The sequence below is a fragment of the Gopherus flavomarginatus genome, chromosome 2, assembly GCF_025201925.1.
Source record: "Gopherus flavomarginatus isolate rGopFla2 chromosome 2, rGopFla2.mat.asm, whole genome shotgun sequence".
In the NCBI taxonomy this organism is placed as follows: domain Eukaryota; kingdom Metazoa; phylum Chordata; order Testudines; family Testudinidae; genus Gopherus; species Gopherus flavomarginatus.
Window position 1 is genome coordinate 987,074 of NC_066618.1, and position 23,754 is coordinate 1,010,827.

Sequence of the window (23,754 nt, forward strand, 5' to 3'; positions counted from 1 at the left end):
CCACCTGTCTCCACCCCCTGCAGGTTGTCACGCTGTGGTACCGCCCCCCTGACGTGCTGTTTGGTGCCAAGCTGTACTCCACCTCCATAGACATGTGGTCAGCCGGCTGCATCTTTGCAGGTATCCACCCCAGTGCTGGCTCCCCACTGTGGAGGGGCTGTGCTGCGAGCGGGGGTGGGGGGTTCAGGGCTTCTTGGACTCAGCCCCATCTCTCTCCCCGCAGAGCTGGCCAATGCCGGGCGGCCCCTGTTCCCGGGAAACGACGTGGACGATCAGCTGAAGAGGATTTTCCGATATCCTTTTTAACTAGGTGTTTGGGTGGATTTGTTAAGCATGGGGAGAGGAGACAGCCTGGTTTCCCCCTTGGAGAAGGGGTGTCCTGACCTCCTCCGGGTGGGAGGGGCATGCAGGTCCCAGAGGGGCTGGCCTTCCCCCTGCCCGAAGGAGCCCTGTGGGGGCTGGTAGGATGTGCCTTGGGCAGGGCCTGGCTCTGCCTGTGGGCTGGAGTGGAGGTGCTCCCCTCCTCTCCCCCGGTTGGCTGTCTGGGGGCAGAGATGGTCCTTAACCTGCCCCACATTGCTGGGAACCCCCACCGAAGAGCAGTGGCCGGCCATGACCAAGCTCCCAGACTACAAGGTGAGTCCCAGGCTGGGGATGGGCGCCCAGGGCCTGGCCTGTTGAGGGAGGGCACTCTGGCCCACGCTGTTCTCAGGGGCAGGGGCCAGGGAGCTGCCCCCTCCAGCCACAAGCTGCAGCTCTTGGGTCCATGTCAGTGGGAGCCACAAACGACGTGTGACAGGTGTGAGCGCTGGAGACAAGTGTATGTAGGGCTGGCTGGGCCCTCGGAGCATCAGGGCCAGAGAGGGAGCAGCTGCCAGGCCCAGTCTGGGGGTTAGTGCCGGGGGAGTTTGGGGGCTGACTTAGTGTCTGGAGTGGGAAAGGGAGGCAGGTTGGCCCTGACTCCTGGGGAGGGATTAGTTCTGGGTCAAGGTTAGTGGGCAGGTGTGGGGCTTTGCCTGTCTCCAGGGAGGGAGATTAGTGCTGTCTTTTTCTCCCCCCCCCCCTCCCCACAGCCGTATCCCATGTACCCTGCAACAACGTCGCTGCTCAACGTGGTGCCCAAACTCAATGCCACAGGTCGGGACCTGCTGCAGGTGAGTGCCCCGCTGCCCAGGCTGAGCAGGCGCTGTGGACCCAGCCCCATGGCGCACAGTGGGGGCAGCTGGCCCCAAGAAGGGGCAGGCCTGTCCCTGGGGGACTGCTGGGGTCCTGTGACTGACCATAATGGTTTTGGGGCACCTTGGCCCAGGCCCTTCACGTACATGCCGCTGACAGCCCCCCTCTGTGTCCCCCGTGGGCGGGGGCAGCAGCTGCTGTGCTGGGCAGCCAGGTGGCTTCTCTGCCTCTCCTCGCCCTCTGCCACAGGGGCCAGGCCCCTGTGGGGCTACCCCAGACAGCTCCCTCCCCAGTTGCTCCTCTAACCACCCCTGAAGGGGTGGGGAATGGGCTTCTGACCCTCACCTGCAGCTCCAGGGGTGGGGGGCACCTAGCCCCATTGCCCTGCTCCGGCCAGGCTGCCCCCCACCCCCTCCTCACCCAGCCCCTCTGCTACCTCCACAGAACCTGCTGAAGTGCAACCCGGTGCAGCGGATCTCAGCCGAGGAGGCACTGCAGCATTCCTACTTCACGGACTTCTGCCTCCCGTAGAGACTGCCCGCAGCTGGGCCTGCCGGGCCAGCATCTGCCCTGCTCCACTGGCGCGGGGGAGAATGTCCTGGGGCCAGGGCACTGGGTGATGGGCAGGGCCCTGCGTCCCCATCCCCCCCTCAGTATTTATTAGGTTTTTAACCCATTGCAGCGCCTGGTTTTCTACCAGTCTCTGCTGGGACCCCATGGACAGGAGCCAGCTCCCTCCCTGCCCTGCCCTGCTGCGAGTGCTCGTCGCCCTGGTACTGTGCAGCGTCACCTGCCTCCCACAGGACAGGGACGGCCCTGGGGTTCCAGTGGGGCACAGGAAAGGGGGGAGCCATTGCTTTCCCTTCCTTCACCAGGGGTCCAGGGACAAGGGACGGCTCCTCCTGGGCTGGCATGGGATGTGGTGCCCCTAGCACAAGCTGCCCCTTCTTGCCACATCCCTTGCAAGCCCCTGCGCCCTGGCTGTGCCTCTGCCTGGGTGGGGCCCCTTCTAGCTGGGACTCCTTGGGGGGCCAGGCAGCTTCCCTCCCCCTCGTACCGTGCTCCTGTGTGGCTGAAGGTGTGTGTTTAATTTCATAAACATTTCCCCTCCCTCAGCTCGCGTCCTGCGCTGTTGTCCCTGGTGTGGGGAGAGGGCTGCTGGGTCTGCCCTGGGGCCAGCCCTGTGGGTTGGGGTGGTGACGCGCCTGCCCTGCTGTTCATGGGAGGCGCAGCGAGTCGGGGGGGGGAGACTGGAAGGTGGGGGGCTGCTGGTACACCAGGGCCCTGCAGGGCCTGGGGAGAGCCTGGCTGTGGTGACAACGGGGAATCGGCTCCGGGATCCTGCGGGGTGAGGGGAGCGGAGCACGGAGTCCCCCCCCCCCCCCCCCCCCGAGCTGGCTGGTGTGGGGGCAGCCCGTGGGCTGCTAACAAAGAGCTGGAGAGAGAGATTCTGGCCTAGGGCCCGCTCACCAGCTACCTCTCTGCTCCCGCCACGTGCCCCTTCTCTGCAGGCCCAGCCTAGCACCCTCCCCTCGAGCCCCTGCAGGGTCCCCCAGGCCTGTCCCGCCCTGCCTCCTCCTCCCCCCAGTGACGCCTCCTGCTTCGAGCCCTCCCAGCCTGGAATTGACCAGGAAGAGGTGGGAAGTCGGAACCGCCAGGCGGGTTTTTAATGTTACACGGGATCCGCGCTAGGCTGGAGAGGTGCAAGCTGCAGCTGTCTCTATGCTGGGGGGGCACAGATGGGCAAGGGGCGCAGGCGGGGGGTGCTCCAAGCAGCTCATGCAGATACGTGGCCAGCGGGAGTGTCAGACGGGGTCACTAGCATAAAGGGCCTGGTCAGGCCCTGGGGCCTCCCAGCTCCAGCACAGGGGCCCGAGGCCACCCCCTGCCTGTCCCCGTTGCAGGGCCCTGGAAGACCAGGAGTGCAAGCCCTGCCCAGCCCCAGGGCTTAGCCGTCCTGAGTGAGTTGTGAGGGTGCTGGTGCCCTGGGGCTGGGGAGCCCTGGGGGTGGCTCCCCGGGGAGGGGTTGCAGGCAGGGGATGGGGTAGAGGCTCGCTGGGAAAGGGAGAGCTGGCTCTGCTCTCTGCCATGGCGGGGACACTGGGAGGCAGCCAGGCACCCTGGCTTGTCGGAGGTGCTGCCTTCCATCCCTGGGGTGGGCCAGGGCCCTCCAATGCTGGGCTCAGCACCCCCCTGCCCGCAGAGGGGCTGACCCTTGGGGACCCCAATCCCCCACTCCTCATGGGGCAGGAGGGAAACCCGAGCTTGAGTTCCCTGGGTAGGGGCTGTGCACGGAGCCACAGCTTGCCCCAGGCCCCACTGAGCCCAGCATGTGCAAGCCCAGGACTGCACCACTGCTGATGTCTCCTTCCCCCATGCCCTCTCCACTGCCAAGCCGTGGCTGCCTGGCCCCTTCCCCCATGCCCTCTCCACTGCCAAGCCGTGGCTGCCTGGCCGGAGCAGCTTGAATCTTGTTGGAGGTGAGGGGCTGGTGGGCTGGGACTGCAAGGCGCAGCCGCCCCGTCAGCAGGCAAATTCCTCGAAGTTGCCAAGAGCCGGGTGCCGAGGTAGCATGTTCGAGGTGTAGCCGAGACTGTCCGAGTGGCTCCGCAGTGTGTTACAGGTGCTCTGGGGAGGAACAGGGGGTGAGAAGCAGGCAGTATTTCTGTCCGCCCACCCCATCCCAGATCCCTGCCCTGCTGCCCCCACAGCCATGGTCTGTCTCCCCTCTCCGGATCCCTGGCTGGGAGCTGGGTCTGGCTCCTGGTGCCATGACCCTCCTGGCATGCTCTGATGCCAGGGCCATGCCAGGCTCCCCAGTTCTGGGCCGGGAGGGTCTGCAGGAGCCACATGCAGTTTGGCCTAGGCTGTGTCTGTAACATGGGCGTTGATGATGGCACAGGACGCGGAGGGTACTAGTAAAATGTGCTGGTGAGACAGGGCGGCGCTGTCAGCTGGGGCACGGGAAGAGCGGCAGTGGGGGGGTGCTGGGCTGAGCAGCTGGAGGTTTTGAGGGTGCTGGGCTGAGCGGTGGGGGCAGGAGGGTGCTGGGTGGAGCCCGGGGCAGCTGGTGTGATGGTGCAGTGGATCAGGTTGCACGGGGGGATGATGGGCCGGGGTTGCCAGCAGTAGCAGGGGCCTGGCCTCAGGGCCAGGAGGTCACAGCCAAGCCTGCATTCTTGTGTGGCTGTTGCAGGAGTCTGGTTGTCCCATGGGACCCTACGCTGCCCGACTGCCGCAGGCCCCCTGAGCGGTGCCAGCACTGGGGAACGGCTCCACCAGAGGGCCAGCTCCAGCTGCCACAGTCCCAGGTCCTGCTCTGCCTGCGGGGTGACAGCCTGGGCCGGTGTGTGAGCCTGAGCCTGGCCCTGGCCATGGCCACAGGGACCACTCGGCCTCCCACAGAGCCCAGGGCAGGGCTCTGCCCAGGGACTCCTGCAACCGGCCCGGCTCCATCGACTGAGATAGAGTGGGGCTGTTGGAGACACGGCTGGCCTGGAGTCACTGACCCCACGCTCACGGCACCGCTGCCCCCTGCCCGGACCGGGCTCACGGCACCGCCGACCCCTCCCCTGCCCAGCCCGCACTCGCAGCACCGCTGACCCCTCCCCTGTCCAGACCTATGCGGCAGGATCTGCAGAGCTCGACCCCTCAGTGGCTCTTCTATGAACTCTGCCACTTGGTCAGTCCCTGTTCTGAAGAGCAGGTGCCGGCACAGGCAGCAGCCCAGGATGGTTCCGGAGCAGGGGCTGGATTACCACGCTTCTCCTTCACCCCTGGGCTGCACACAGGGAGTCCTGCTGGGTGGGCTCCATCCTGGCCCAGGCCCCTTTTCGAACTCCTAGCCCTGCTGCTCCCTGGCATTGAGCTGTCCTAAACCCTCCGTCCCTCTGGCAGGCATGAGCCCAGCCAGCTCTCTCCCGGCCAGAGATCCCAAGTCGGGACTGAAGGCAAAGCCGAGCCCTTCCAAGAGCTGCAGTGCCCAGAACCCAGCACTCAGCCCCAGCCGCTCAGGCTCCTGCCTGGACCTGGTGCTATGGGACCCGCAGAGGCAGCTGGGATGTGCTGCACTTAGCTGGGGGTCTGGGTTTAGCTGCACCCACAGAACTAATGAATTCATGGGTGCAAAGGGGGACACACACTACCCCAGTGGCCCACGGCAGGTGAATATGGGGGACTCGCTCTCCTGCACTCCCAGAACCCCCCGGCCACACTGGGGCAGGATGAGGGAGGTGGGGCTGGGTGGAGGGTGCTGCCGGGGACAAGGGACCCTGCTCTGTGCTTGCTCACAGCTGGCTGCAGCAGGCCCCTCCACCTGCGTGGGCGCATCACCAGCCCAGTGTCTGCGGCCCAGTGCCGCCGGCTTGCACGGACACAGTCCTGCCCCTGCATCTGCACGGACGGTGCAGCAACGCCTCGGCTAGACACGTCGTTTTCAAACTTTTTTTCTGGTGACGCAGTTGAAAACTGCTGATGCCCGCGACCTAACAGAGCTGGGGATGAGGGGTGTGGAGGGGCTCTGGGCTGGGGCAACGGGTTGGGGTGCAGAGGGTGAGGCCAGGAATGAGGGGATCAGCATGTGGGAGGAGCCCTGCGCTGGGGCAGGGGGTTGGGATGCAGGAGGGAGTCAGGGCTCTGGGCTGGGGGTGTAGGCTCTGGGGTGGGGCTGGGGCTGAAGGATTTGGGGTGCAGGAGGGGGCTCTGGGTTGGGGGTCAGCGGTGCAGCGGGGGTGCTGGCAGGTTTCCTGCCTCTCCTAGCACCACGGACTGCGCTGTGTCCTGGAAGCAGCCAGCAGCAACTCTGGCTCCTAGGCGCACAAGCGGCTCTCGCCTGCTCCAGGCAGGGGCAGCGCGTGGAGCCCTGTGGCCCCCCTGCCTAGGAGCTGGACCTGCTGCTGGCTGCTTCTGGGGCGCAGCACAGTGTCAGAACAGGTAGGGATGAGCCTGCCCCAGCCGGGCAGCATTGGCCTTCCATTCCACGACCCAATTCTGGGTCGTGGCTTGCAGTTTGAGAGCCACTGGGCTAGAGGAAGGGGGCACAGGGCCACTGGGTGCTAATGTGCCCCAGGCTCGCTGGGGGGTTCTCCTGGGTGGCACTGAATCCGGTGTCACTGGCAGGGCCAGGATCACGTTAGCCTAGGGCCAGCCCCAGGAGTGTCCCAGCCCGTGCAGAGGGGTGAGCCGCGAGCAGATGGGCTGAGAGGGAATCTGCGCAGGGAGCTTTGCTGGTGCTGGGGATGCACCCTGCTCCCCACACCGCCCCCCACGCAATGGCAGCAGCAGAGGGGAGAAGCCCACACCCCAGCTGAGGTGGATAAGGGAGAAGCGGTGGATGTGATATACCTAAACTTTAGTAAGGCATTTGATACAGTCTCGCATGATATTCTTATAGATAAACTAGGAAAGTACAATTTAGATGGGGCTACTATAACGTGGGTGCATAACTGGCTGGATAACCGTACTCAGAGAGTAGTTATTAATGGCTCCCAATCCTGCTGGAAAGGTATAACAAGTGGGGTTCCGCAGGGCTCTGTTTTGGGACCGGTTCTGTTCAATATCTTCATCAACGATTTAGATGTTGGCATAGAAAGTACGCTTATTAAGTTTGCGGACGATACCAAACTGGGAGGGATTGCAACTGCTTTGGAGGACAGGGTCAAAATTCAAAATGATCTGGACAAATTGGAGAAATGGTCTGAGGTAAACAGGATGAAGTTCAATAAAGATAAATGCAAAGTGCTCCACCTAGGAAGGAACAATCAGTTTCACACATACAGAATGGGAAGAGACTGTCTAGGAAGGAGTATGGCAGAAAGAGATCTAGGGGTCATAGTGGACCACAAGCTTAATATGAGTCAACAGTGTGATACTGTTGCAAAAAAAGCAAACATGATTCTGGGATGCATTAACAGGTGTGTTGTAAACAAGACACGAGAAGTCATTCTTCCGCTTTACTCTGTGCTGGTTAGGCCTCAACTGGAGTATTGTGTCCAGTTCTGGGCACCGCATTTCAAGAAAGATGTGGAGAAATTGGAGAGGGTCCAGAGAAGAGCAACAAGAATGATTAAAGGTCTTGAGAACATGACCTATGAAGGAAGGCTGAAGGAATTGGGTTTGTTTAGTTTGGAAAAGAGAAGACTGAGAGGGGACATGATAGCAGTTTTCAGGTATCTAAAAGGGTGTCATCAGGAGGAGGGAGAAAACTTGTTCACCTTAGCCTCCAATGACAGAACAAGAAGCAATGGGCTTAAACTGCAGCAAGGGAGATTTAGGTTGGACATTAGGAAAAAGTTCCTAACTGTCAGGGTAGTTAAACACTGGAATAGATTGCCTAGGGAAGTTGTGGAATCTCCATCTCTGGAGATATTTAAAAGTAGGTTAGATAAATGTCTATTAGGGATGGTCTAGACAGTATTTGGTCCTGCCATGAGGGCAGGGGACTGGACTCGATGACCTCTCGAGGTCCCTTCCAGTCCTAGAGTCTATGAGTCTATGAGCAGGAGCCAGCGCAGCCGAGCCCCGTGATGGGACACAGCCCAGAGGGCTGAGCAACGGCTCCTCCTGTGCTCAGCTCGATCGCCCCAGGGCCCCGCTGGCAGCGGTGCTGTGTGGCTCTTTGGCACATGGCAAAGCCGAAGGCTCCAGCCCAGTGTGTCCCCGAGGCCCTGGAGGGTCTGTCCTGCTGCCCACTTGCAGGACGGAAGGGCTGTGGGTCGGCCCCTGGCTCGGGAGGAGCAGGGAAGTGGGTGACGGAGCACTCAGCCCCTGGGGAGACCATGGCCTCCAGCGACGGACCTGCTGCCCCCAGCGCCTGCAGGAATGGGCTGGAGCGGCTCGGCTGGCACCCCAGCCAGGAGGTCCCCACCCCGCCAGCATAGCCTACTGAGCTCACACGTGACAGCAGGGTCACAGCTCCGTGGCGGGGGCTGTTCTGATTCACCTCGGGCCACCCCCACCAAGGGGGCTGCCCCCCGTCCCCAGCACCCCAGCAGGATGTCCCTGAGAGCAGTCTGCTGCTGCGCTTCCCCTGGCTCCCTGCAGGAATCGTCCCCGTCGGGGGCTCCCACGTGCTGGGCTCCGCCTTCCCAGTGCCAGCCCCTGCAGGCAAAGGGCTTGGCCGGCCACCCATGCCAACGGGGCGCGGGAAGGAGTGGGACGCCAGGGCTCTCAGGGTGCTCCTGGCACAGCCACGGGGTGAGCGGGCAGACAGAGGGGGGACGATGAGGCAAGTGACAGCCTGGAATGTGGAGGGGGCCAGCACAGGGGGGTAAAGCATGGCAGGGGGTGACGATGGGCTGATGCAGACCCTCCCCTTGAGCAGACAGGCCAGCTAGAGAGGAGCCAGAAACCCCCTGGGCTGCCCCAAAGCCGCCCCCCTTGGTCGGAGCCAATTGCCCCTGCTCTGGCCCTTCCAGTGCCCCTCCCCCCCGGGTCACCACCTTGTGTGTGTCTGGGAAGGGGCTGCCCCTTCCCCTGCCTGGGCACCAGTCCCTCGGGGCAGGCCTGTGCTGAGACACGATGCGATGGGGGCCCTGGGGCACAGAGAGATGCTCTGTGCCCCACAGGGGGGGCTGGCACCTCCCCTCCCCCACGGATTGTCAGCCTGAGACAGCGGCAGCCTGACCCCCCCAGCCTAGAGCAGCCCCGATCCCCAGCAGGCCTCAGCGCTGCAGGGTGCTGGGGTAGGCAGTTCTGGGGGGACGGGGGAAGGTCAGGGGCCCCTCCCCTGGCTGGGCAGTTCTTGGGGGACAGGGGAAGCTCAGGGGCCCCTCCCCTGGCTGGGCGGTTCTTGGGGGACAGGGGAAGCTCAGGGGCCCCTCCCCTGGCTGGGGCGGTTCTGGGGGCATGGGGGAAGCTCAGGGGCCCCTCCCCTGGCTGGGCGCCCGGGGGCTGGTTACCAGGTTGTCGCTGTTGCTCCTCTGGGGTCTCTTCTTGTTCTTGTAAAAGCTGAGGAGTTTGTCCCGAAACACCTGGGGGGGGAGATAACTGGGTCGTCACCAATGCCAGGGGGTGGGCACTAGGGCTCTGCAGTGACCTCCTGGGGGTCCCCATTGTTGGGGGGTCCTGGCCCCTTTGTACTTCCTCTGCTCACTGTGCCTGCCGGGGAGAGTCAGGGGGCCGGCACTAGTATGGGTGGCGGGAGTCCCTGTTCACCATGTGGGGCGCTGGGCAGCCCCATCTAGCCCATGGGGGCACAGTCTGACCCTGCTTCTCAGGGCAGGGCAATGCGCAAAGGGGTGAGCTGTGCTCAATGCTGCAGTGAGGGGCAGAGCTGGGCCCCGGACACACCCATGATCAAGTGGGAATTGTCCGTAATAGTAGGCCTCAGTTTCCCCTACGTGCTGCGTTGTTCCCTGTCAGTGGAGGGGAGGCATGGTGGGGGGATGGGCGTGGAGGGGGGGAGTGGGGAGGGACTGGGGGCATATGCACTGGGGTCTGTGGCTGTGGTCAGCACCGAAGCTGAGCCAGTCTCAGGCTTGGGGATGCACCAAGAGCCGACGGCCTCACCTCGTACAGGTAGTCGAAGATCTCCAGGATGGTGAGGATGCTGGCCCCGATGAACAGCCCCATCTGGCCCCCGATGTCCCCTGGGGGCAGGGTCAGAGCATGAGTGGGAAGCCAGGCAATGCCCCCCAACGCTGCTCCTGGCAGGCGGGGCCAGCCCCACCCACGCCCATGTAGAGCCAGGAGGGGGCACTGCTCCCCCCCCGGGTGCAGGATTGCAGGTCCCCTGGGGCACCATGCCCCACTGCAAGTGCCCCCCAACCCCCCCAGGCAATCACTCAGCCCCCGGGCGCTCACCCCCCACCCAAGCATTCACCCAGCAACCCTCACCCAGCTCCCCCAGGCAATCACCCAGCCCCCCGGGCCCTCCCCCAGGCATTCACCCAGCAGCCCCCTGAACACTCGCCCCCCCCCCAAGCCCTCACCCAGCCCCCTGGGCACTCACCCAGCCCCCCTGGGCACTCATCCCTCCAAGCCCTCACCCAGCCCCCCGGGCACTCACCCAGCAGCCCTGCCACCTCATATGCTTTCTTCTGCTCGATGGTCTCATAGTTCAGGGCTTCAAAGAAAACGTCCAGCACCAGCACATTGTCCCTGGGGGGCGCCAGCGGGACCGGGGCCAGACACAGACAGAGGGGTGAGTCCGAGCGGCAGTGCGGTGACACCAGGGCCCCACAGGGCTGGTGTGGGCACTGGGGGGGCAGGCTGGGGGAAGCAAAAGGGGGGCGCCCCATGTGGGGCTGTGGTATGTTGGTGGGTCACTCATAGGGGTCATGCTGTCCGCAACAGGGGGGTGTACTGGGGGGTTGTGCTGTGCGTGGGGGTGATGTCTGGGGGGGCTGTGTATGTGGGGACATGTCCGCAGGAAGGTGCTGTGGAGGAGTGTTCTGTGGGGGGAGGTGCTGGGGGGGGTCATGCTGTATGCGGGGGGGCTGTTTAGGGGGCTGTGAATGGGGGGTACACTGTGGGGAGGTCATGCTGTGCATGGGGGAGATGTCGGGGGGCTGTGCATGGGGGCGCTGTGTGCAGCGGGCTGTCTGAGGGGGATGCTGTGTGCAGGGGGGCTGTCTGGGGGGGCACGGGGGAGCCGTGCTGTGCATGGGGGTGATGTTTGGGGGGGCTGTGGGGGGGCTGTCTAGAGGGGTGAGAGGGGCGTGCTGCATGCGGAGGGCTGTCTGGGGGGAAATGGGGGCGTGCTGCGCACGGGGGGGCCATGCTGCATGCGGGGGGCTGTCTGGGGGGAAACGGGGGGCGTGCTGCATGTGAGGGGGGCCATGCTGCATGCAGGGGGCTGTCTGGGGGGAAACGGGGGGCGTGCTACATGTGAGGGGGGCCATGCTGCCTGTGTGGGGCTGTCTGAGGGGAAACGGAGGGCGTGCTGCATGCGGGGGGGGGGGCACTCACGAGATGTACTGCTCGCTCTTGTTGTATTTCTTGGCCAGGTACTTGGCTGAGGCCTTGCTGGGGATCTTGACCATGGAGAGCTCTTTGCCGTAGCGCACCATGTCGCAGGGTGTGCGGCACAGGCAGAATTCGCTGTCCTTCTTCACCAGGAAGTCTGGAGTGCGAGGGCGGGCGTGAGCCAAGAACAGCCCGACCGACAGGCCGGAGAGCGATGGGGACAGGGACCGCGACAGCCCAGAGCCATGGGGATGGGAGGGGGATGGGCTGGAGAGTGATGGGGACAAGCCGTGAGCCAGCAGCACCTCGATGGGCCAGAGAAACACAGGGATGGGGACAGGATGGAGACCCACGGGGACGGGCCGGAGAGCAATGGGGATGGGGGTGGGCCGGTGATACCAGACACCTCTGTGTTCTTGGGGAACTAGGGTGCAGTGTCCAGCCTGACTCATGAAAGACACCTCCCTCCCCAGCCTCTGCTTAAACCAAACCCATCAGAGGAAAAAAAAACTTGCAGAGAGCAGTGAAGGGCGTTGGGGGACACACCTAGACCCCTCCTGACAAGGGTGACAAGATTAAGACATCCCCATTGGCATACAGAATGGAGAACAGAGACGACTCCCCTAGCCTCATCTGCATGAATGATGGGACAGGGAGACATCTCAATTTACATACAGAATGGAGAACTGAGAACCGCACTGAACTCTGGGACCAGAAAAGACAGGGAAGCACTGCATCATGGGAATCCCTGCTCCAGATGTTAATGAGCCTATGTCTGCACATACCTAGCTCAGCAGTTATCAGACCAATTCTAGTCATGAATCTTTAATTGATATCCAAATAGTGAAGCCGCCTAGTTGCATTGTGAGCTCCCTGGAAGAAAACACCACCCGTAGCCAAGAGTGATCAGCTCCTATTGTCTAGTCTAAAGAAAACCCTTGAGTTATCAGCCTCACCTACAAACAAATCTAGTGTTCTCCCTTGAACAATTGTATTTTCTCTACAAAAATCCCCACTCACCCTCCAGTCAGGGTTCTGATGCTTAGATCCAAACTGTGCATCAGTTCCACTAGGACTCCATCTTCTCCTGGCTGATCATGCTGGGGACTCTGCCTGTCTCCTGCCCTCAGGACCCTCAGCTACCAGCATCACCTGGGAACCCTGACCAGTTCAAGCCTCATGGAGTGGGTGAGACCCCCCCCCCTTCTCTCTCTCTGTTTTCCTTTCTACCTTAGGTATTAACCTTTAATAATGTAGGCTGGGTTGGTTTAGCCTCCTTGTGCAGTTATCACCTGTATTCAATAAATAACTTGCATGGTGAAGCTGGTTGCTTCTCTCTCTCTCACTGGACTTTACTCTTCTGTGTTTTTAGCTCCCCCCAGTCACTCTGCAGCAATGCTTCTTCTACCTAAGCTAGAGATCCCTGCAGTGCCCAAAATACCGTGGAGTTTGCTCATCAAGCAGGTTACTGCCAGTACAGTTGTGTTGTGAGAGTGGGGACAGGGACGTGCTGAATCTGGGACACATGAGGGTAACAGCTTGAAAGCGCTGCTTGACCCAGTCCCTGGAGCCCAGGGGCAGATAAGGGGGGGGGCAGTTTGAAAGTGCTGCTTCATCCAGCCCAGTGAGTCCAGGGACATATAAGGGGTCAGCTTGACAGTGCTGATTGACCCGGTCCGCTCAGACTTGCTCTGTTAATGTAGGTGTGGGTGGGTGTGTGCTCATCCGGTTTTGGGGCTGGAGAAACCCAGCCCTAGGGAACTTAGGTCCTGCAGGATAGCTCCATTGGGAGGGGACGTGCAGAAGGATGGAGTAGAGCTCCATATGAACACACAAGGGACACAAGCAGTACATTGATAGGATTACAGAATCCCCTTCCCCAGAAAAGTAACCCAAATAAGTGAACATACTCCAAAGTAATGGGCAAATCTGGTAACACCGGAGAGTGACAGGGATGGGGCGTGAGCCAGGAGTACCTGTGACGTTATTGATATAAACTGGGACCATATAGAACATGGGTTGCAACCAAGGTCCTGTAGTGGCACCAAATCTTGTGTAAAGGGGGTCATATAAGGTGTCTAAGACCAGGTTACGGGTTACTGGTTATGATTGTGCTGTCTGGGTGCATGTGTCATTTTTGTAGTTGAAGTTATGAATATTGGCTGTATGCTGTCTGTATTTCAAATTGGTGCTGCAGTTCTGGGAAACACCCCAGACAAGTTGGTATTAGCTCTGCTTAGCCTGCTTGATGGCCCATTAAGGACCATCAGCTACACAACTGACCCATTGAGAGGAGGCAGATACGCCTTGTGACTCAGCAGGGTGTGCAGGGACTGGCCCATGTGACTGCAGACTCCATTTTGCTGTAACTTTCCACAGAAGGAACAAAGAAGTGTTCTTACACCTGGAAAAGCCTATATAAGGCAGAGGCTCATCTCCATCTTGTCTTCAATCCTGCTTCTTACCTCTGGAGGGACTTTGCTACAAACTGAAGCTCTGCACAAAGGACTGAATGACCCATCCCAGCAGAGGATGTTCCAGAGACTTGATTTGAACCTGCAGTTTACTCCATCACTGCTACAAGCCTGAACTAAGAACTTTGCCATCACTGTATGTAATTGATGCCATTTAACCAATTCTAGCTCTCATCTCTATCTTTTTACTTTTATGAATAAACCTTTAGATTTTAGATTCTAAAGGATTGGCAACAGCGTGATTTGTGGGTAAGATCTGATGTGTATATTGACCTGGGTCTGGGGCTTGGTCCTTTGGGATTGAGAGAACCTTTTTCTTTTACTGGGGTGCTGGTTTTCATAACCATTCATCCCCAGGACGGGTAGCACTGGTGGTGACACGGGGAGACTGGAGTGTCTAAGGAAATTGCTTGTGTGACTTGTGGTTAGCCAGTGGGGTGAAACCGAAGTCCTTTTTGTCTGGCTGGTTTGGTTTGCCTTAGAGGTGGATAAACCCCAGCCTAGGGCTGTGACTGCCCTGTTTGAGCAATTGGTTTTGAACTGGCACTCTCAGTTGGGTCCCACCAGAACCGCATCGTCACAGTACCCTGACAGTCCAGACATCCCCAGAAACTGGGCCCATACACAAGCCCTCGACTGCTTGAGCAACAGAGCCAAAGGGGTCCAGTCCCTCTCCCCCTTGTGCAGCGACACGGGCTGGGGAGGAGAGTCTGGAGGTTCCCCAGGGGTCTCCGGCCCTGCTCCCCATGTCCCCGAGGGGGCAGCCCCAGGGCTGGCGATGGGTTGAGCTGGAGCAGGGCCGTGGGTGTCAGGATCCTGGCTGGGTGTGGGAGGGGTGCCCCCAGTGGTCGTGGGGAGCAGGAGGGACCGCGTTGGGTACATACCCAGGGCAGGGTCGGCGCACTCCTTGTACTGCTCTGGCGTGCACACGTTGGCGTTCCCTGGGGAAGGGGGCACAGATCACTTGGTGTGGGTGGGGGCTGGGGGGGCTGCAGGAGCCATGTGGGCCGTGGAGAGCTGTGTCTCATTAGAGCCCCATGTCTGAGGCTTGGGGAAAGCCAAGCCCAGGAGTACTGGGGAGGCGCCCTCCTCCTCCTGCTCCCAGGACAAGCTCTTCTCTCCCCAGCAGCCCCCTGCCCTCTCGTCCCCTCCCAGCTCCCACTTGCATGCCCCCTCCAGCATGGGGCCGCCCCACACCCACCCCTCCCCCAGCAGGGGGTATCCCCGCAGGCCCCCCCCCCAGCATGGGGCCTACCCATAGCCACCCTTCCCCCAGCAGGAGGTCTCCCTGAAGCCCCCCCCCAGCATGGGGCCTACCCACATCCCCCCCCCCACCAGCATGGGGTCTTCCCCCAGCTCCCCCCAGCAGGGGGTCTCCCTGCAGGCCCCCCCCCCACTCTCCCAGCACAGGGCCTCCCCACAGCCCGGCCCGTGCCCCTCACCAGGCATGTGCACCATGCGGCAGTTGCAGTTCTCGGCCAGGTAGCGGGTCTCGCAGTCCAGGCGGCAGGCCGTGATGCTGTAGCTAGTGAAGAAGTCGGATTCAATGGGGGTAGATTTGCAGTCCCCCCAGGGGGGCGGGAGGTAGACCAGCTATGACACACACAGGGTTAAGGAAAAGGCTGAGGAGTGGCCAGGACCCCCGCCCCTGCGCTGCGCTGCGACCCCCTCGCCCCTGCCCCTGTGCTGTGACCCCCCCCACCCCTCGCCCCTGCATCTGTGCTATGACCACCCCACCCCTCACTCCCACCCCTGCACTGCGATGTGACCTCCCCCCATCTGTACCATAGCAGCAGCAAGGCCCCCCAGAATGGCAGCTGGGCAACTCACAGGCTGGCACGTGGGCACACGCAGCACACATGGCACCACACTCACCTCTGTGCACACACTACAGGGCTGCAAATGCACACACATTCGACATGCATGTGCACACATGGCGCTGCAGACCCCCATGCACACACAACGTGTCGAGCAAGGCATTGTGGGTAACACCAAGGGGAAAAACCGCTGGAGGAAGGCATCAGAGAGGGACAGCATGAGGAGGGGGCAAGGTGACCCTGTCGGGGAGCGTGCAGGTGGACGGTGCTGCGTGCCCGTGTCCCGAGGCGGCTGAGCAGGTCAGCGTGGGGAGCAGGCCCGGTGGGTGCTGTACAGAGACAAGGGAGGCTGCTTCCCTTACAGTAACTGGCTCATCAAGTTCTCATCGGCATGGACCCCACTCAAGGTGCAGGTGCCTCAGGCGCGAGATCAGACTCTTTGATCAGCAGGGTCTGGGGGGGGCCATGCTGCACCCACACATCCTACAGTCCCACCCCATCCCTCTGCTCCCTCACTACGCCCAGTCCAGGCTCTGAAGGAGGGGCTGCCTGCAGGGCGGCTGGTCGGATCCACGCGGAGAAATCATCGCCAAGAATTGCAGAGCCTGTCACCCTTCTCACTCCATCAAGGCTGTGTCTCACCCAGCATAGACCCTGTGTGGAGTGCCAAACTGTGCCACACTGCCCCGCCAGCAGCTGTGTGACATACCTTACTGAAACGAACCTCAGCTGTGCCTGGCAGGGCACTGACGGATGAACACACCTGGTGCATATGCGCAAGCGCTGTGGCCAGTCTGTACCTGATATCGGGGCATGACATGGTGTCAGGAGTAAACTAAGAACAGCAACAGAAGGAACAACAACAAAGGTTGCAGAAGCTCATCAGCATGCTACTCTTCAGTGCCCCAGAGACCTTCGGCTTTGACAAACCTTCCCAAAGGACAGACCAAAAACAAGAGTTTGCAAGATTTTTCCATTGCTATCAAGCTCCACAAGGAAATTGATAATATCCAGGTATCTTCTTTAATTTATGCTATGGGGACGCAAACAGAGCATCTCTTTAAATCCTTTGACTTTACTGATGATAGTGGCAGAGACGACTAGGAAAGGGTTCTGACTGTGTTCCATGTGCACTTCATACCTCAGAGCAATGTGTTTTATGGAAGAGCATGTTTCCACCAGAGACTTCAAGAACCAGGGGAAAACGCTGAAAGTTTTATAAGAGCTCTGCATACATTGGCTGAAAACTGTTTTTAGGAATGCAAACCATAAAAATAACAGAGACAGGCTGGTTATTGGGTTAACATAAAAATCTTTCACATCAGCTGTAATTGAAGAGAAATTTAGCCCTAGCCACGGCTATCCAAAGAGCAAAGCATTCTGAGCTGGTGAGACACCAAAACCTAGGGCAACTCGAGAACCTTGGAAAACCTGAAACTAGCTTAGGGCTAGTCTACACCGGCAACACTAAAGCACTGCCACGGCAGCGCTTTAACATGCCTTGTGTGCACTAATGGCTATTGGCCGGGATGGGTAAGGAATGGTGTCCCTAGCCTCTGTTTGTCAGAGGGTGGAGATGGATGGCAGGAGAGAGGGCACTTGATCATTGCCTGTTAGGTTCATTTCCTCTGGGGCACCTGGCACTGGCCACTGTCGGCAGACAGATACTGGGCTAGATGGACCTTTGCTCTGACCCGGTACGATCGTTCTTACGTTCTTATGTGTGGTCATGGTGCAGCACTGGGAGCACAGCTCAAAACACACCTCAATGAGGGGTGTAGATCCCAGCGCTGGTGCCTTGTCTACACTGGCGCTTTACAGCACTGCAACTTGCAGCGCTCAAGGGGGTGTTTTTTCACACCCCTGAGCAAGAAAGTTGCAGTGCTGTTAATTGCCAATGTAGACAAGTCCTTAGAAACTGTAACCAGACACTTGAGTGTTAAAAGTCATTATCATCAAACCCCTGCGGCAAAGAGAGAATGCCTAGGCTAAGAGGGACAAATTCCAGCCTAAGTGCAGAAGGTATGGAACAGGTCATATCCCAGAAGATGATGCATGTCCAGCCAGAGATGCAGGGTGTAAAAAATGCACAAAATATGGACATCTTGCAGTTGTTTGCTTCACCAAAGCAGTCAGTGGGCTGACTCGTGATGTTATCGATGTTATTGACACAAACTGGGTCCGTATAGATCATTGTTGTCCTGTAGTGGCACCAAATCTTGTACAGAGGGGGTCACATGAGGTGTCTATGACCAGGCTCTGGTTTGCTGGTTATAGTTATGCTGTCTCTATGTGTGTATCGTTTTTGTAGTTGAAGTTATGAATATTGGCTCTATACCGTCTGTATTTCAAACTTGTGCTGTGCTTCTGGGTGACACCCCAGACAATTTGGTGTCAGCTCTGCCTAGCCTGCTTGATGGCCCATTAAGGACCATCAGCTACAGCTGACCCACTGAGAGAAGCAAATACGCCTTGTGGCTCAGCAAGGCAGGGACCTGCCTATGGACAGAACTCTAAGATATTTCCATGCCATGTGCTGGGCAGCTTGTTTTTGGAACAAAGAAAGCAGAGACCACATGGCAAGAGACTAAAAAGCTGCTGCATCTCCTCCATCTTGTCTTCAATTCTGCTACTTGCCTCTGGATATAGGTGCCAACTCCGTGGTGCTCCTGGGCTGGAGCACCCATGGGGAAAAGTTAGTGGGTGCTCTGCACCCACCGGCAGCCAAGTTCCCCATGCCTCTGCCTCCTCCCCTGAGCGCACCACATCCCAGCTCCTCCGCCTACCTCCCAGCCTTTCCAGCCCGGCCACCACCAAACAGCTGTGGCAAACTCTGGGAGGGAGTGGGGAGGAGCAGGAACGTGGCAAGCTCAGGGGAGGAGGCAGGGCTGGGGCGGGGATTTGGGGAAGGAGACCAATATGGGCAGGGAGGGGACGGAGTTGGGGCGAGGAGTTTGGGGAAGGGGTTGGAATGGGGACGGGGGGGCAGGGGTGGAATCGGGGCAGGGCAGAGGGGGGTCGAGCTTCCACCAGCACCCTTAGAAGTCGGTACCTCTGGAGGGACTTTACTACAAACTGAAGCTCTGCACAAAGGACTGAATGACCCATCCCAGTGGGGGATGTTCCAGAGACTTGATTCGAACCTGCTGTTTACTCCATCACTGCTACAAGCCTGAACTAAGAACTTTGCCATCACTGCATGTAATTGATTCCATGTAACCAGTTCTAGCTCTCATCTCTATCTTTTTCCTTTTATGAATAAACCTTTAGATTTTAGATTCTAAAGGATTGGCAACAGCGTGATTTGTGGGTAAGATCTGATTTGTCTGTTGACCTGAGTCTGGGGCTGTCATAAACAGATAGCTAAGGGTTAAATGTCTCTTTCACCTGAAGCACCTGACCAGAGGACCAATCAGGAAACAGGATTTTTTCAACTCTGGGTGGAGGGAAGTTTGTGTCTGAGTTCTTGGTCTTCTGCCGGAATCTCTCTCAGCTATGAGAAGGATTTCTATTTCCTGCTTTCTAATCTTCTGTTTACAAGTTGTGAGTACAATATAGTAAGGCAGTAAGGTTTCTATTGTTTTCTTTGTATTTACATGGATATAGTTGCTGGAGTGCTTTGAATTGTATTCTTTTTGAATAAGGCTGTTTATTCATATTTCTTTTAAGCAATTGACCCTGTATTTGTCACCTTACTACAGAGAGACCATTTGTAAGTATTTTTCTTTCTTTTTTATAAAAAAGCTTTCTTTTAAGACCTGTTGGAGTTTTTCTTTAGTGAGGAACTCCAGGGAATTGAGTCTGCAGCTCACCAGGGAATTGGTGGGAGGAAGAAGTCAGAGGGAAATCTGTGTGTGTTAGATTTACTAGCCTGACTTTGCATTCAGTCTGGGTGAGGGGGGAAGTGCTTTTGTTTCCAGGACTGGAATTAGAGAGGGTGGACTCCCTCTGCTTAGATTCACGGAGGTTGCTTCTGTGTCTCTCTCCAGGAGCACCTGGAGGGGGGGAAGGGAAAAGGTTTATTTCCCTTTGCTGTGAGACTCAAGGGATTTGGGTCTTGGGGTCCCCAGGGAAGGTTTTTGGGGGGACCAGATTGCCCCAAAACACTCTAATTTTTTGGGTGGTGGCAGCAGTACCAGGTCCAAGCTGGTAACTAAGCTTGGAGGTTTTCATGCTAACCCCCATATTTTGGACGCTAAGGTCCAAATCTGGGACTAAGTTATGACATGGTGGCAGCGTTTATGGGAAAGATAGAATCCACAAGCCAGTAGGAATATTATATTTTTCTTTTCTCTGCTAGGGGCTTTTTAGCAAAGAGAAACAGTTTGGTTTTAAAAGGGAACCAGAGAGAATTTTTTTTTCTGCTCTCTCTGGCAGTTGTGGCTTGCATATTAAGCAAGAAACCATTAAGGGGCTGTTAAGGGTCTTTTGTGACAATAGCACTCCCATTAGGAGGCAGATACCAGCACTATACTCATGCAAATAAAGTGGTTTTTCTGGTTTACTTTACATTGAAAAAAATTAGCTAGGGAAAAAGGCACTGTTGTTAGGCAGACCCCAGGAGGCAACAGAGCCTGCAGTTCAGACAATAAACACCGAAGGGCACCCCAACACAAGAAAACAGGAACCATGCCTTCCAATACAAAAATGGAGGCCGAAGAACAAATCAAAGAAGCTGAACACAGGCGACAACTGGAAAAAAGACAAAAAGAGGTGGAGCTGAAAGAAAAGGAAGAAAGCATCAAACTGGCAGCCTACAAAAGAGAACAAGCAGCCAAAGAGGCAGCCCACAAAAGAAAACTAGAAGAAGAAGAGGTGGCCCACAGAAGGAAACAAGAAGAAGAAGACATGGCCCACCGCCGAGAAATGGAAAAAACAACAAAAAGAAAGTGAAGAGAAGGATAAACAGAGAAAACATGAACTGGACTTAGCGCAAGCTGGGCTGCATGCGCCAGCCAATCCTAACAACCCTTCGCCAATTATTGTTCCACAGCACAGGAAATTTCCCACCTACAAGGCAGGTGATGACACCGAGGCCTTCTTGGAAAATTTTGAAAGAGCCTGTCTTGGGTACAGCATCCCTGAAGACCAGTACATGGTAGAATTGAGGCCACAGCTCAGTGGACCTTTAGCAGAGGTGGCAGCTGAAATGCCTAAGCAGCAAATGAACGACTATAAACTTTTTCAAACCAAGGCCAGATACAGAATGGGGATAACCTCGGATCATGCCCGTCGGCGTTTCAGAACCCAAAAGTGGAAACCAGATGTGTCATTTCCCAAACACGCCTACTACGTTGGGAAAAATTATGAGGCCTGGATATCAGGACACAATGTTAAAACCTTGGAAGAACTGCACCTCCTCATACAAATGGAGCAGTTCTTGGATGGTGTTCCTGAGGACATCACACGGTACATACAAGATGGAAAACCCAAAAATCTCGCTGAGGCGGGGGAGATTGGAGCCAGATGGATGGAAGTGGCAGAAAGCAAGAAAGCTACTGTCAAGGGGAACGAATACCCCAGGGGGCACACCGACCATAAACCCTACAACCGAGGACAGCCAAACACCCCACATACAACCCAAGTAAAACCACAGACGCCCTATTCTTCCACCTCTCCAGTCTCCAGTAACTCACCTCGGCCCAGTGACCCATCAGATGGAAGATGCTTTAAGTGTAATGAACTGGGACATATCAAGGCCAACTGTCCAAAGAACGCCATCCGAGTGCAATTCATTACACCACCATCACCCAAAAGATCCCCAGGCCCAGATGCCTCTCAAATACCCTTGGAGCGAAGGGAAAATTTGAGAGTGGGCGGAAAGAAGGTTACTGCGTGGAGAGACACGGGGGCACAAGTGTCAGCTATCCACCAATCCTTCGTAGACCCCAAATTCATCAACCCAAAGGCCAAAGTGACAATTTACCCCTTCATGTCACAAGCTGTAGACTTGCCTACAGCTGAACTGCCTGTCCAGTACAAAGGCTGGTCAGGAATGTGGACTTTTGCAGTCTATGACAATTATCCTATCCCCATGCTACTGGGGGAAGACTTGGCCAACCAGGTGAAGCGGGCCAAGCGAGTGGGAATGGTTACACGTAGCCAAACCAGGCAAGCTTCCAGACCCATTCCTGTTCCTGAGCCGTCCACAGACGCCCCGTCTGTGTTACCAGAGACCCAGACAGAGGTAGTGGACCCGGATTCCATGCCAACCACTGAAACAGCCACAGCACCTCCAGTCCCAGGCCCGGAACTGGAACAGCAACCAGCACCAGCAAGTGCAACCACATCTTCAAACTCAACGCCAAAGGGCGCCAGCGAGCCAGAACTGGCAGAAGCAACAGACAGCCATACCCAAAAGGCTCAGCCCGAGCCTGAAATACCCTCAGGTGCACCAGCGGAGAGCGGTTCACCAGCAACGAAAACCACCCCATCACCTCATAGACTCATAGACTCATAGGTCAGAAGGGACCAATCTGATCATCTAGTCTGACCTCCTGCACAAGGCAGGCCACAGAACCCCACCCATCCAATTTTATAACAACCCCTATCCCAGGACCGAGTTATTGAAATCCTCAAAAATGGTTTGAAGACCTCAAGCTCCAGAGAAACCACCAGCAAGCGACCCGTGCCCCACGCTGCAGGGGAAGGCGAAAAACCTCCAGGGCACCTGCCAATCCGCCCTGGAGGAAAATTCCTTCCCGACCCCAAATATGGCGATCAGCTAAACCCTGTGCATGTGGGCAAGAGTCACCAGCTAGCACTCAAGAAGGAATTCTCTGCAGCAACTCAGTACCCATCGCATCCAACATCTCCCCGCAGACCATTGAGCAGACCTGTCTGGTGGTAATTCAAGATCAATTGCCCAAATTAACGATCTTATCATAACATCCCCTCCATATACTTATCAAGCTTTGTCTTAAAGCCAGGAAAGTCTTTTGCCCCTACTACTTCCTTCGGAAGGCTATTCCAGAACTTCACTCCCCTAATGGTCAGAAACCTTCGTCTAATTTCAAGTCTAAACTTCCTAATATCCAGTTTATACCCATTTGTCCTCGTGCCTACATTAGTACTAAACTTAAATAATTCCTCTCCCTCCCTAACGTTAACCCCCTTGATATATTTATATAGAGCGAGCATATCCCCCCTCAGCCTTCTTTTGGCCAGGCTAAACAAGCCAAGCTCTTTGAGTCTCCTTTCATAAGGCAGTTTTTCCATTCCTCGGATCATCCTTGTAGCCCGTCTCTGAACCTGTTCCAGTTTGAATTCATCCTTCTTGAACATGGGACACCAGAACTGCACACAGTATTCCAGATGGGGTCTCACCAACGCCTTATATAACGGTACTAACACCTCCTTATCCTTGCAGGAAATACCCCGCCTGATGCATCCCAAAATCGCATTTGCTTTTTTAACAGCCGTATCACATTGGCGACTCATAGTCATCCTGCTATCAACCAGTACCCCAAGGTCCTTCTCCTCCTCCGTCGCTTCCACCTACATCGCTTCCCGAGGGACCAAGCCCAAGTCCACAGTCTGAGGAAGAACTGGTGACCCCAGCCTCAAGGGAACAGTTCCAGACTGAGCAGGAAGCAGATGACAGCCTTCAGAAAGCTTGGGCGGCAGCACAGAGCACCCCACCGCCTCTCAGCTCTTCTAATCGATCCCGGTTTGTTATAGACCAAGGACTTTTATACAAGGAGATTCTTTCTGGTGGACACCGGGAAGAATGGCAGCCGCAAAAACAGCTGGTGGTTCCAACTAAGTAGCGGGGGAAGCTCTTAAGCCTAGCCCATGATCATCCCAGTGGCCATGCTGGGGTGAACAGAACCAAGGACCGGTTGGGGAAGTCCTTCCACTGGGAGGGGATGGGCAAGGACGTTGCCAAGTATGTCCGGTCTTGCGAGGTATGCCAAAGAGTGGGAAAACCCCAAGACCAGGTCAAGGCCCCTCTCCAGCCACGCCCCATAATTGAGGTCCCATTTCAGCGAGTAGCTGTGGATATTCTGGGTCCTTTCCCAAAAAAGACACCCAGAGGAAAGCAGTACGTACTGACTTTAGTGGACTTTGCTACCCGATGGCCGGAAGCAGTAGCTCTAGGCAACACCCGGGCTAACACTGTGTGCCTGGCCCTAACAGACATTTTTGCCAGGGTAGGTTGGCCCTCCGACATCCTTACAGATTCAGGGTCTAATTTCCTGGCAGGGACCATGCAAAAACTGTGGGAAACTCATGGGGTGAACCACTTGGTTGCCACCCCGTACCACCATCAAACCAATGGCCTGGTGGAAAGGTTTAATGGAACTTTGGGGGCCATGATACGTAAATTCGTCAACGAATTCTCCAATAATTGGGACCTAGTGTTGCAGCAGTTGCTGTTT

The 23,754-nt window shown here is 57.4% G+C and overlaps 2 protein-coding genes across 2 annotated transcripts in view; one reads left to right on the forward strand and one right to left on the reverse strand.

Moving 5' to 3' along the window:
• The window catches only part of CDK5 (cyclin dependent kinase 5), a 3,904-nt gene extending 1,613 nt beyond the window's left edge, over positions 1 to 2,291 (forward strand). The window contains exons 2-6 of the mRNA XM_050942880.1: positions 7 to 120; positions 224 to 293; positions 576 to 636; positions 1,074 to 1,154; positions 1,621 to 2,291. Of these exons, the coding sequence (XP_050798837.1) occupies positions 7 to 120; positions 224 to 293; positions 576 to 636; positions 1,074 to 1,154; positions 1,621 to 1,707 (413 nt within the window). The 3' untranslated portion in view covers positions 1,708 to 2,291. The remainder of the gene's footprint in view (positions 1 to 6; positions 121 to 223; positions 294 to 575; positions 637 to 1,073; positions 1,155 to 1,620) is intronic.
• A 442-nt stretch (positions 2,292 to 2,733) lies between these two features.
• ASIC3 (acid sensing ion channel subunit 3) overlaps positions 2,734 to 23,754 on the reverse strand; it is a 51,447-nt gene continuing 30,426 nt past the window's right edge. Inside the window, exons 4-10 of the mRNA XM_050942643.1 lie at positions 14,999 to 15,149; positions 14,441 to 14,497; positions 11,086 to 11,239; positions 10,184 to 10,275; positions 9,685 to 9,764; positions 9,075 to 9,146; positions 2,734 to 3,804 (exon numbers count right to left, since the gene is read on the reverse strand). Coding sequence (XP_050798600.1) covers positions 3,700 to 3,804; positions 9,075 to 9,146; positions 9,685 to 9,764; positions 10,184 to 10,275; positions 11,086 to 11,239; positions 14,441 to 14,497; positions 14,999 to 15,149 — 711 coding nt within the window. The 3' untranslated portion in view covers positions 2,734 to 3,699. The remainder of the gene's footprint in view (positions 3,805 to 9,074; positions 9,147 to 9,684; positions 9,765 to 10,183; positions 10,276 to 11,085; positions 11,240 to 14,440; positions 14,498 to 14,998; positions 15,150 to 23,754) is intronic.